Source organism: Aulonocara sp. 'chitande type north' Nkhata Bay, linkage group LG12 (assembly GCF_057382095.1).
Source record: "Aulonocara sp. 'chitande type north' Nkhata Bay isolate Kocher_YH1m ecotype deep benthic linkage group LG12, A_spYH_male_GT1.1, whole genome shotgun sequence".
Classification (NCBI taxonomy): Eukaryota; Metazoa; Chordata; class Actinopteri; order Cichliformes; family Cichlidae; genus Aulonocara; species Aulonocara sp. 'chitande type north' Nkhata Bay.
In genome coordinates, this window is record NC_141355.1 from 24,203,430 (window position 1) to 24,217,161 (window position 13,732).

General features: G+C 39.0%; 1 protein-coding gene across 1 annotated transcript in view; it reads right to left on the minus strand.

Annotated features, from left to right (window-relative positions):
- Positions 1 to 13,732, minus strand: part of ntrk2a (neurotrophic tyrosine kinase, receptor, type 2a) — a 108,314-nt gene that overhangs the window by 14,400 nt on the left and 80,182 nt on the right. The window contains exons 15-18 of the mRNA XM_086314547.1: positions 11,217 to 11,347; positions 6,867 to 7,039; positions 6,476 to 6,631; positions 6,055 to 6,139 (exon numbers count right to left, since the gene is read on the minus strand). Of these exons, the coding sequence (XP_086170673.1) occupies positions 6,055 to 6,139; positions 6,476 to 6,631; positions 6,867 to 7,039; positions 11,217 to 11,347 (545 nt within the window). The remainder of the gene's footprint in view (positions 1 to 6,054; positions 6,140 to 6,475; positions 6,632 to 6,866; positions 7,040 to 11,216; positions 11,348 to 13,732) is intronic.

The window sequence follows — 13,732 nt, forward strand, 5'->3', positions numbered from 1 at the left end:
AATGATGAAAAATCTAGAATGTTCTTGAATTCAGCCTAATATCGATTTTTTTTCAGAATTTTTGCCCATCGTGCAGATAACTGAGGAACTTCCAAACTTGTTTTTTTTTTTATTCAGTTAATGTTCATCATAGGAACTCAAATGGCAAACTGAAAGGGTGTAGGCTGAGCTTATATAACACCTACCTCTGAAAGTGTATTCAAGTAACAACCAAACTGTTTGTTAGTGACTGTAATGTGTTACATGGTGATGCAGATCATTAATGGAAGAAAAGCGAGGACTGCCAAGAAGGCATTTTATGAGCAGCGACAACACTAACATGATGTGTTAATAATCTGTTTAGACTAAAAAAAATCTAAAACCAACAAAAAAACCGATGTCATTTCTAACCAAACACAGCTCTGTTTATTATTGCACGTGGAAGATTAACATTAGAATAAATGTACTGCAAACTAACCAACAATTACGCCCACAACATTAAACAAAATGAGAACATAATGGCTCTGTATAATTTCCTACTCATTGGAAACTGTCTGAAACTCATTTTTCTCTGTATATGTTTTATTGTTTTTTAGTTTATTTTTGTTTTTTTGTGAATAAAAATCACTCATGCGTGAATCAACAAAGGATTTGCAGTTAAGTCGAGCAGCGTTGTTATTACTTGCTTTGTTGGGGAGATTTTTCCGTTCTACTCTATTGATAGTTTTTATATATTTCATTATATCCATTAGTCTTTTTGTGTTATTCATCATGACTGATCATTTCCCCTGATGCTCTGAAATATTAATACGGGCCTCTTGAACTGCCGCGCAACATCTCTCCTTTTATGTTTGTTAACCGTACGTGTATTTGTGTGCGTTCATTGGCGAGACAATGAGGAACAAAGTGAAGGGCAGTCACTTCAAAAGGGCACCAACAGGGTTGAATTAAATAGAAAACAGGAGAGAAAACCCATGAAAGAGCAGGAAAGGAAAGCCTCAGACTGAGTCTTCCTGTCACTGGGAGGAGGGGGTCATCAAATATTAAGAAAGTCGTGTTTACAGTGGATCAGTCTGAAGACCAAACATGCTTTCTAAGTTTTTTTTACCTACACCTAGTTGCTGGATTTCTCTCTGTCATCGGCTCATTCTGTGTTTTGTCTTTGCTGTCAGTGGCTTCGTCATCAGTCTTTGTCTTCTTTCCTGCTCCCTTATCTCTCTCCCCCTCAATCTCTCTCAATCGTTCTCACCTTCCTTCACTGTCTCTAAGCCCGCCTGCCTGTCTCCCTCAGTCTCTGTCTTATAAATATGCATTATTTCACCTCGACCACTGTCTGAGTGTTCCAGGAAAGCCTCAAAAAGACGAGGAAAAAACACAGCAGAGAGGAGGGATGTGTGTTCTTTGTGATGACCTCCCAGAGGCTGTGGTATCCATGGCAACTGCACGTTGAAAAGAAGGCATTATGGGATTTTGATGCAGGAGGAGCTTACGTGAGTAACCCCGCCCACTCGCACCTTACACAGGGAACCGTATCGTTGTCTCTGCTGTCATGGAAAAAACTCAAGAACGCTTGTGTCTAAGTACATGTGATGGTTCTCTCCTGGCCAGCTCAGATACAGTAAAGCCAATGACATGTAGGTTTAAGCTAAGTATTTTTTGTGATGGTGCTCATGTCGAATAAAAACCCAGCAGGAAATATGATGGTAGTACTTCTTCAACGTGCAGTTGTCAAGTCACAAAATTCCCAATGGCCACATACTGACGTTTTGTTAGAACAACAATGAGGAAGTAAAAAAGCCTGCAAAAGTCTGTGTTAACATTCGATTAATCTCGCAAAGAAGATTTGTACATATTCATATGCAAAATCCAAAGTAAAAGGCAAGACTTTTGGCATCACAGGTTAGATTCACCAGCCAGGATTGAACAGGCTTTGCTTTCACACAGGTAAGCAAACAATGTGGGCAAAATCGGCATGATGATTTTGCCTTTTATTTAATTTCTCTTCACTAATATGCACTCATGCTACAGTATTGTTTGGCTTGTCCATGCTATTGCTTACTGATATATTTAATCACATTGAGAAAAGTAAAAAACGGGCAACAGATGTTGTTTAAATGTTAAAAAATGGGTCACTTTAGCCCACTGCAAAGTGGTTGCTAAGCAACATGATAGTGTTGTAGTATATCATGCATAATTTAGCCTTTGTGGATATAAATGAGATGTTATTGTCTTGAACTTAAAACAATGGGATGCTTTAATACTGCATTATAGGAGCTTAAATGCTAAAAAGTGTCACTGTTGCTAGGTCGTCGCTAGACAACACGAGGACAGCATAACATCTGATATAGATAAGAACCTTAAGGGGCCTTTGTTTCAAATTTTTTCTAGATAATGATCCAGGGAGAATTTGCAGACAAAGAAACAAACAAAAACAAATAGTTTGTGTATTACAGTAAGTTTTATAAATGAGCAATTATTGGCTGTTGTCCTCAGAGACTAAGTAGGGTGGTGTGATGATTGCATAAACTTTCTCGTTGAGCCATTAATGACATAATCTCTTAACCAGAAGATATGAAGTCTCAGCTTATGTAAGCATGCAAACTTTAGATCATCATTTTATTTGTTTCTACTTGCTTTTGACTTTTGACTTTTCAGTCCCTGTGATGTTGCAATCAGTTCTACACAACTATACAAATAGGACTGGGTTAGCTTGCACACTTTCACAACAAGTTCAAAGGCAAAAAACTTTGCCCCATCAACTTCTTGGTAACCAATGCAGTATGTGAATGAGGTCTCTTTCTTTGTAATAATAATATAGTAATAATGATATAAAAGGTACAATGAGGCCATGTACATGAGCAATGAGCAGTTGAATAATTTGTGTTACATCCTCTCAGTTTTGTCTTGATGCACATTTGCTTAATCACGGATAACTGTTTCACTGTCGCCTCTCCAGGTGCTTCACAAGGTCGATACTTGTCTCTGAAGAAAAAAAACCACCCACTACCCAAAAAAATTACTCAGAGATTTGTCAGCTCTGCTTCACTGCCCGTGTTCCTCTACAGGCCGTGTCAGCAGCGTAAAACAGTCAGGCATGAAACCTTAATTTTCTTTCATCCTACACATTTGGCCATAAAATCAGTTTAGGGGAAAATGAATAAATGTGCTGTAGTGTTGGAGTCGAGCCCCACCCACGCACCCATACGCCCACACACACACGCACACCGAGCCTGTGTGGAAAGGCTCAAGGTTTGATTTGAGGCATCCTGTCTGTCTCCTGAAGCGCCTGTCAGGTTCATTGTGTAACAGGGGATTCAATGACGTCATCACAGCCCCTTCAATCCTACGCCTCTGCATCTATTTCCCTGCACATATACACGCACACACACAGGCATGGGGTTGTGGGGGGGGGCTCCAATTCCTCTATGACTCATCTTCACTTGTCTGACGCAAGAGCATGACTGGGTCCCTACACTCTACACGTCCCCCCACACTCACACACACACCTCTGTCTCTCCTGGATGCTGAAATACGGCTGAATCACTATGTTTTACCTTCCACCCCCCTATGCCTCTATTCTGGTTTTTGTTTTTCTCCTGTCTGTCTACCTCTCTGTCCTTTTTTTTGTCATTTTACTGTGATACGCTGCTCTGTGGTCGTCTTAAGCAGTGCCGTATGCCCCTGTATCGCTCTATTACTGCCTCGTCTCTCTTTTTGGATATTTATTTGTGTCTTGTTTTCTTCTTTCCTGGCATCCCACTCCTTCTCCTCCCTCTTTCTCTTCTTCTCCTGCTACTCCCCCCCCCTTCTCCCTTATTTCCAAGCCTTTCTCTCCTTTCATCGCTTTGCCACCCTCCTGCCTCCATCTCCCACACTTACATCTTACTCCTTCTCCAACTCTATTTCTCCACTACTGCTTCAGCATACTAAACAGAACTTCTCTGATTACTTTTCTTCCTGAGAAACGTTGGAGACCCAAGTAAGAGACCCACCGCCACTGCCCTCTGCCGTTACCATGACTACAGCCACAGCACTTAGCTTTATTGAGGAGGGGTGAAAGGAAGGAGGAGGAGCGGGGAGCTTGCTGTGTGTCGTCACACAGAGATAGCACAAAAAAATGCCACAGCAGCAAACCAATTTGATGCCAAATATAACCTGTTATTTTGATTTTATGTCAACAGTCATTATCAAAGACCTCGAAAAAATAGCATTTTTTTATGTTCTTTTAAAAAAGATTCATTCAGGCAACGTGGCATTTATAGTTTTGTGGGGTATCAGAAGCTTTCTGTGAGGAAATCACAGACTGTATATAAAGGATGGGCAGGAAGCCTTCAGAAAAGGAACATATTTTGAATGTAGCAAGCTTGGTTAGTAAGTTATACTCATAAAGCGTACAGCTTCAATCCACAGACACAGATATAGCAAGGCTCATAAACATTTGGATAATAATACTGCAGTTTTACCCTTAATTCAAGTAATTTACCAAAAGCATTGCACTAACTGTTTAAAAATAATAATTTCCCCCAGGGATCAATAAAGTATTCTGATTCTGATTCTGAAAATGACCATTTTCATACTTACGCTCACATTTTTTTTAGTGGTTCTCCATACATAATCAAAGAACCTGTTTATTTTATTGTGCAAGACACAATGAAATAAACAGGTTGTGTTATTTGCTGTTATGGCACTTAATCTTCTTATTTATATTACTCTTTTTGTGCACAGCACTTTGTGCCTTTGCTGGCAAATCAGTCAGTCACACAAGCCTTTCAAATTTAGCCATATTCCCTAAAACTGACACGGATTTATCAATGACTTCGAAGCTGGATTTAATACATGTTTAAAGTTACAATTTTTATAACATGGTTAGCACCATCTTGTGCCAGTACAGAACGAGACGTTGGTTGCAGCTAATTGATTTACATTAGTTTATGTTTGCTAACTCGTAAGAGAGCCAATATCTCAGTTTGTAGAGCACTTTGTAAAAAAAGAAATCATCATACAGATGGGAAAATAGGGAACAGACAAATGCAGTTTGATGCAAACTGCATTTCGTTGCCCTGTACCTGTGCATGTGCAATGACAATAAAGTTGAATTCTATTCTATTCTGTTCTATTAATGTGGGCAGCCTCAAGTGGCCACTAAAGGAACTGCAGTTTCTGGCACTTCTAACTTGACTTCATTTTTTTTTAGCCCCAGTAGTTGCAGACAATTTTAATATTTTTAATGAGAAACAGGAAAAAAATATCTTGTGTTTTCTTATATCAGCATGCCAATACAGTGCATATACATTACAATTTATACCAAAGTACATATGTGTAATTATGCATGTGGAACGTGTGAAAGGAGAACAAACTGCAAAGACAACTCTCTTTCCCAGCAAGTTAGAAATATAGATTTTCATAACTACAATGAGCATTTCTGTTCAAGATGAATTATTACTGCAAAATTACCGTCACTGAATGATACATCCATCAGTTGTATATTATTATCTTTCTGAAATTTTAAACGATTGTCTAGCCATTGAATGCCTGCAGTCTTCTACCTCTTTCTCTCTCCTACTCTGTCATTGTCAGTTGTGTCGCTTTGTCAGAGAGAATGAGAGAAAGGGCAGGAAAAATGGACAGTCCAACTACCTATCAATCAATACAACTGATTAGATTTTGGCCTTTTGGAAAAGTAACAGATTATCTGCAGAAAGAAAAACACACACTTTCAGTTTTGTTTTGTACCCCTGAGTTATCCAAGCACAGCAAGAAAAGCTGCTAAATATCCCTGCAGTACACAAAAATGCTCAAAAACACTGAACATGGATCTTTTTAAATGCATTCCTTTCACCTGTACTTTTTTAGTTACTTAAAGCAAATGTAACACCCCACGAACTCACCTAATCAAACATGCTAACCATTTCCAACTCCTTCTGTTGAGTTAACCTATCCCTGCGAGTGTCTTACTCAAACCCCCACGTCCATCAGTCATGCCCATGCAGGGGAGTAGCAGAGAGGCACCCATGCAGCAGGGAGGGAGGGGAGGCTGAAAGAAAGGCCTGAAAAGATATCGACACATACACCTACCCTGTAGTAGTCAGTGCTGTAGACATCTCTTGACATGCCAAAGTCTCCAATCTTTACCAGCAGGTTCTCACCCACCAGGCAGTTCCTTTTGGACAACAAACACAGTGAGACTCAATAAAGATGTTTCACATTGCTGAGTTAAAATGAAGGGTGTTAAACTACAACCATATATCTTATTATATGGTTATTACCATGACTGTTTTACTGATTATCTCTAGCTGATTATTTACTGGTTCCGCTAATAGCTACAGTCCTCCTTGTTAGATGTTTTTAGGTGGTATTAGCGATTGTTCGTACTCAGTCATTATGAGTTTTAAATAAATTCCTCAAGGATCAGAATAAAAGTTCCTGTTTAATGACACATCTGGCATCTGTTAGGAACAAGCAAACACGATGTGCATTAACAGAGTATTTTACAAACCTTGTGGCCAGGTCACGGTGCACAAAGTGTTGTGATGCCAGGTAGACCATGCCAGATGCTATCTGCTGGGCAATGTGAAGCATTTGAGACTGGGTCAGCTCCACAGGTCTGGTGGTCTGGCCCTCTGCCATCAAAACTGCATCTGGACCATGAGCCCTGTGAGAAAAAAACAAGGGAAACAATGTATCATTTGTCTTTTCAGCCATGTATCAACCACGTACGATGTTTACATGTGTCCCTCTAATAGAGAGTATGTAGAAGATTAAGCTGGATTAGCACACGCAAGCTTCCTAATCTTTAATTCTTTGATCGCTCATTTTTCATAGAAACTCTTTAGAGAAAAACACATTTAAAATTTTGCCATTTTACATATTGAAGAAGAGAGTCATGCCTGAGGAACTTGTTGAGGTCACCGTGTTTCATGTACTCAAACACCATAATGAGCGGGTCGCTCTCCACGCACACTCCGTAGAAAGTGACAATATGCTCATGCTGAAGGTTCGTCAGCAGCTCAGCCTCACGATGGAAATCCTTCCTGGCATTTTCGCTGGCCTCTTTAAGTGTCTGCACACACACACACACGCACACACACAAGTGACATTTTAATAAAGTGACAAATCAAAACCTCACACATTATACCACATACACTTCTGCCAATTGGTCATTTTCATAGTGGATTCATTCTCCTCCAATTTATTTGGCTGACGTCCACTGTGTGAAAAAAACAATACAAAAGTGCATATAAAAGTGAGTTACAGCAACACGGCACAAACAGTGTGAAATTACTGGCACCAAACAAGGACCGATATGACAGCAGAGCAGGAAAAGGATGGAGACATTTTAAATAAATGCTAGCCATTACAAAGTACAGCACTGTTTACATTCATTATGTTTCCCTGTTCCCTTTGAAACTAATCTTTGTCTCCTTCCATGAATCAGGAAATCTGTCAGGGAGCTTGTGTAATACAAGCATCCATGACAGAGAGTGTATGTGAAGTGAAAGTGAATGACTGTGTGTGTGTTTGGAGGCGAGTTACAGGAAATGAAAGTGATACGGGGTGTGTATTAATTTCACATATAAGAAGAAAAATATAGAAAAGTTTCTCTTGTCCTACATGAATAATTGATTGTCTTCCTACAGTATATGATAGAGATATACATGAGGTGTGAGCGTGTGGCGAGTGGCGAGTGTGCCTGTGCACACACATTGCAGGTAGAACCTCCGACTACAAATACAGATCTACAGGAGCACTGACTTAGAAAAAGCAGAATGAGATGACCTCTGACCTTTCATCAAAAGCACTAAAATGGAAGAATATTAGACAGACTTCAACCTTAAGCACTTACATTCAACCAATAATGTACTGTGAAACAGAGGCATGGTCGAGTACACTGCAGACTGCAAGGTGATACTGCAAGAAGATGATTATTACAGTATAGATAGTGTATATGAATGCCTGTGCCCCTGTCTCACCATGTAACTTGAGAATATGCATAGGATATGTGAGTTGACTGACTTTCCTCAGATGTCTTTGCAGGACCTTTCACTGTTATATTTAATGTTATCAGTTTATTGTTCGTAATTAATAGAATTAATAATGGCTAAAAATGAAGACTGACGCTGTGTAGGTCAATGAAAAGCTATTAAAACCAGCTTTGAGGTTTCCAGTTATTTTTATTGGTGTGGTTTTTCATATCAGTGCAGTTCTGAATGTTTGAAAGCCACAAATAAACACAGCTGTTCCTCACTCTGAAAGAAACCAGCAGGAGGTAATAAGAGGCGATGAATATGATGCTGAAAGCCCAGACTTTGTTCTTAGCATGGTTTAGAACTTATCTGTAATGATCTATTAACTTATAATGAAGCTTTTACAATTTCTTTGCAAAAAGTGACTTCTTAAGAGATGCTCATAAAACATGGACAATTTTCCTCATTATCCCAGTTTGACTGACAATGACTCCCTGAAGTCTAATCTATGATGTACTGTACTGTGTGCTCCTTAAAAAAAGAGAAAAGAAAAAGAAAAATGAACTTAAAGAGGAAAAAGAAATGTTATTCACTGCACCGCTGGTCTCAATCAGTATCAAATGACCACTGCGACCAGTATTAATCATTGTATTGAGCCAAACATATTAATGTTGAGTTTAGGAAAAATACTGACTTTCCTGTGAGCCTGGGAGTATTACAAATCACAGTGTGACTTTCTGTACTGAAAGCTGCATTAATTCCCATGCTGAAACTCATAACACTGCACTGTTAGTCATCCAGTCTGAGCACATTCAGGTCCATGGACAAATAAAAAGCAATCAACAACCTCCAGCTCACAAATGTGGTGAGTCATATACATGCGTGAAGAGAACATTATTGAAAGTGCTCGAAGTTCATGACTGATGGGATGCAGGAGCGTAAATGTGTTTGCATGAGTTTGCCTGCGTGCATGTGCATATGCATATTGTTTTTATGTGCACTTGTTACAATTATCCTCTGATCGATGGCAACTCAGTGTTTAATATACAGTAACAGTAAAACTTGCTTCTGTATTATGGATGACGGATTGATTGATAGACAACCCTAAAATCCAGGCCCATTAAGCTCTATTAGTGTGTGTAGGTCATTGTAATGTGGTATACAAATGAGAACCTGTACCTGTAATGTAGCATGACTCACAGAGAGCAATATAAGCATGGCGTGGTTTATCATAAAGAAAGTGCATTCCTCATAATCCATGTCCTTTCCCCTTTATTCTGTACAGTGGAATTACAGGACACAATAATTATAGCTGTTAAATGATGGAATCACCACATTTGCAGGATGAAATCACTGAGTGTTGAGGAAAGAAGTATTGAAACTCCTTGCAATTTGCATTTCTAAAACAAATACCTGTGCAAATTTAAATATGCAAAATAGTCTGCAGTTAAAAGAAAGAGTTTGAGGACCTTAACAAGCTGCTGCTACACCTGGCTGACTGAAAGGAAGCATGGCCCCCAACAAGAGAGGTGTCTACTCAAACAATGGAAAGGATTATACGACGCCTTGTATAAAATCTGTAGCAAATATATAGACAACATAGAATGACAGATGAGTTGTTTATTTCTAAGAAAGTTGAAAGAAAAAAGCAGGAAAAAGCTGAATGAACTTCATCAAACTGTAGCGATTCCATAATTTTTGGCCAGGGATTGAATTAAATACACTGACAACTCTCACAGGCAAATCAAATTTGTTTCTAAAATCCCGTCATTACAACAGATTCTCAGCACTCTTGTTTTCAAGTGATCAGATCAGATGTGTGTATCCTCCTGAGTGTTCAAACATCTCGTGGGATTTGATTTGCCTAGAAAACCTCGAGGAATAGTCTGCATTAATTTGATGTCTCCTTCTTTTAATTAAAAGCAGCTGGTAAGAAGTGACAACATATTTATTTGCAAACAGAAACGATCTTTATTTGGATTTCTACACTCTAAGCATCCCCTTCACGAGACTGTTTTTTTATTTTAGTTTCAAGTTATGCGATATGTATATGTACAACAATGGATGGATGGATGGATGGATGGATGGATGGATGGAGCTAGTACTGTTGAAAGTCTCTTTTCATCACCCTTCAGCACTTTGTGTTATTGCAGTGTATTGGCAGCAGGATCACTGACGCTGACGTATGCAGGTCGTCAATTAGTTAATTAAAAACAAATCTGCTGTCATTTAAAAAGAACATTCAATGGTGTACCTGCATACGTGGAAATCTGAGAATTGTTCATTTTTTCCCCTACATTTAACCAGATTTGACATGCAGCCAGCAAAATGAAGCATCGTGTTCTACAACCAAGAACTGTGCTGCTGTCCATGATTTCCAGGTCCGTGTTTTGAAGTGTGTTCAGTCTAAACCGACGCTAAGCTGGCAGCATACATCAGCAGGTGGTTCAGGGCTAAGCCGGGAGCAAACAGGAAATGTAGGAAGAGAAACGAAGGTGTAGGATTTGAGAAGAGGCAAGCGTCAGGATGACGACTGAGGAGAGAGAAAATAAAAGACTGCAGGTGAGAGCTGGAGGTGTGGAGGACAGAGGAAGTGAGGGGCAGAGGGGGCTCTTTCACAGGTCATGTATAGTTAATGAGAAGTTCTTCACCGTTCAGATCCTGTTTCTCTGCAGAACAGCAGAAAAAGAATCCTAGATGGAGAGACTGATGGACACATAGATGCGATGCTCCCTAGGAAACCATTCAATTTGACCCCGGAAGTCAGCGGTTTTTGAGTGTAATTCCACCTTATTCTTGCAGAGAAACCCATGAAAAGAGGGACTTTCTAACAATAGCACAGTAAATGGAGGCCAACATGGATTCTCAATACCGTGCTGACGCCATGTGAGGGATTTTATTTCAAAATACCATGGATCTATTTCAGGAACCAGTTCAATATTTTCAATGTATTTCATGTATCAGATGTCAATTCTGATACTGTGGAATAGAAAAATAATAATTTCACCTTCAATAATGCCATTTAGGAGCTTTATTTTGACATGATCAATTGTTCTGTAGGACCAAAGGAATTTAAAAATATCTCACGTTGAAACTTGACCTGTTTGTTTTACTGCACACAGGATACATTTTATTTACATTTCTGGGCTTTGAGTTATAAAAGCTGCAAAAAGAAGTTTGTGTTTTCAGAAACTGGAATCAATATGAAATTAATTAGTCTAATTCTCTGATTTATAAATATGTTTCTTAGGAATTTTAGGACTTCAACATTACCTTGACAGCCACCAGTATCTTCTCCTGGTCAGGTGAAAGGTTATAACACTCAGCCAGGAAGACTTTCCCAAAGGCTCCCTCTCCCAGCTCTCTCTTCAGCACAATGTTATGTCTTTTAATATGCTGGACAACTGTAGAATGAGAAGATGAAGAGGAAAACTTTTTAGTACAAGTTACAAACATGCATATAAATTGGGGAGGGGGGTAATCTTTTTTCCTCGTTTCTTTTCTATTGCCCCAAATGCTCAGTTTTAGGGAGCTTTTCTAATCTTAGCTCACAGCCCACCAACCTGCTGCTTAAACCTTCTGTTTGTGATGGGCAGCCAATAAGAAGAAAGCTGGCATAATGGGAGGGAAAAACAAGCCAAAAGTGCTTGTTCGGCCCAGAAAAAGATCAACTGTAAATCAAGCTGAAGTACACAAATAAAAACAAGGAGCTGGAAGTGATGATGGAAAGCAGGATTGATGCTTTGATCGCACGCCATTTATACTTTAATGACTTCAGCTCATGCAGTGAGTCAGTCTGGTGTCATTTGTTTTGTGGTGTTTGATTTCACTCAAAGAAGAGAAAACTGCATCATAAGACATCTGATTTTACACAAAAAGAAGACATTTGAATGTTGACTTGATAGCATGTGGTAATATAGCATCTTTGTAGTGCATATGTGGCAAAACTATTATTCTTGCTCTGTCCTTAAAGAAAATAAACATCTTATCAGACATAAACAATTAGCTCCATAGTTCTAGAAGTCACATGATAGCATGACTTTGTCACCTTGGATAACAATTGCGACCTAGCGTAGTTGTGCTTGAGAGCGGTATATTTGCAGTGCGCCCACTATGAGTTGCTGTAGTTCAAAAACTATCATCCAAACATTTTCTCCTATCACACATGAAGACACGTGGTAATAAATCCACACAGCGTCGTTGTAATAAACCTCCCTTCTTTTAAATTGTATTTTCTCCCACACGCTGCAGTAATGTCTGTTAATGAGTAAAAGTACAGAGCGCATAACACAGCCTTGATGAGGCATGAGGTCTGTAATATAAAGTGTGGCTTTTCTTTACTTATTAGTCTGTAATTACACTGTAAGAGCAATGTTCTCGTCACCGACTTTCTTTCAGCACTATTACCCAGTAAGTAGCCAGTATTTACAAGAGCAATTGAATCTATTTTTACTCTTCTCTAAAATGCCCAGTTGCTTCTTGTTTTCTGGACCTTGTGTTTGGAGTATCACATTGGAGTATCAACTGAAACTTGTCAGTTTTCTTATAAAATAACCTTTACTCTTATAACAATTTATCCCTGTTAATCCGAAGCTGTGGATTTTCCTCCTTTTTGAACAAAAAGCACAGCTGCAGGGCATGTTAACCCCCATGGTTTTTCTAAAGGGAAAATGATGTTAAAATAAATGGTTTCTGTCACTCACAATCCACATGCAGATACATTCCTCTACTGTTCATCCCTCATCTACTTTCATTTCGAAGCCAAAAAAAGGCTCATAACTGTATCTACTGTATATCTGGGGATCATTTTCTACTGCATACATATTTTATGTCTTGATTTATGTATCAAATAAATGCAAAAGTAAATAAGCAAATTCCTTCTTTTTTGTCTTCTACGACTTCAACACAGTTTTTACAGTAATGTAAATTTGAAAAACGTGTCTCTCTGCTTGCTTCATGCATCTAACCTCTTCCTGCCTTCTGCTCATCCACAGTTGGATCAGAGTCGACAACTCTGCTCTCTGTTGCTAAGTAACTCGCGAATCCACACCAGCTGATTTCTCAAAAAAAAAAAAAAAATAGTTATTGTACAAGGTTTTATCATGCAGAATGATTAACAGCCTCGTGACCTTACAATAACCTAGTTAAACCCCACATAATAGACCCATTTCTGTAATATACTTACATATCTATATTATTGCTAATATATATTGTAATATATCTATATCACTAAGCACTTCTGGATGGATGCAAACTGCATTTCGTTGCCCTGTACCTGTGCATGTGCAATGACAATAAAGTTGAATTCTATTCTATTCTATTCTATTCTATTCTATCTTTTGATCGCCAGCCAAATGTGCTCCATGTCTGTCTGCATGCAGAGAAACACGTTATCCTGTAATACCTGTGCTCGTTTAGGTCCTGAATACAAATGCATACATACACACACGCTTTTAGACACACACACACACACACACACACACACACACACACACACACACACACACACACACACACACACACACACACACACACACCAAGAGCTGAGATTTATGTGTGATGTGATTAAGAGGTGCATTTGAAGAAAAGCTGTCCACTCAGAATATCACATTAAAGCTCAGCTAGACTCTCTGAAGAAGCTGCATCGATCGACACTGTAAGCTACTGAGGTCCATCCTAACCCAATACTGTAACTGCAGACCTACGGAGAAAAGAGAAACACACAGCTGGTCTGCATCAGATATTCAAAAGCATTAAATATGAGGTCAAGACCATATGATATTTTTGTT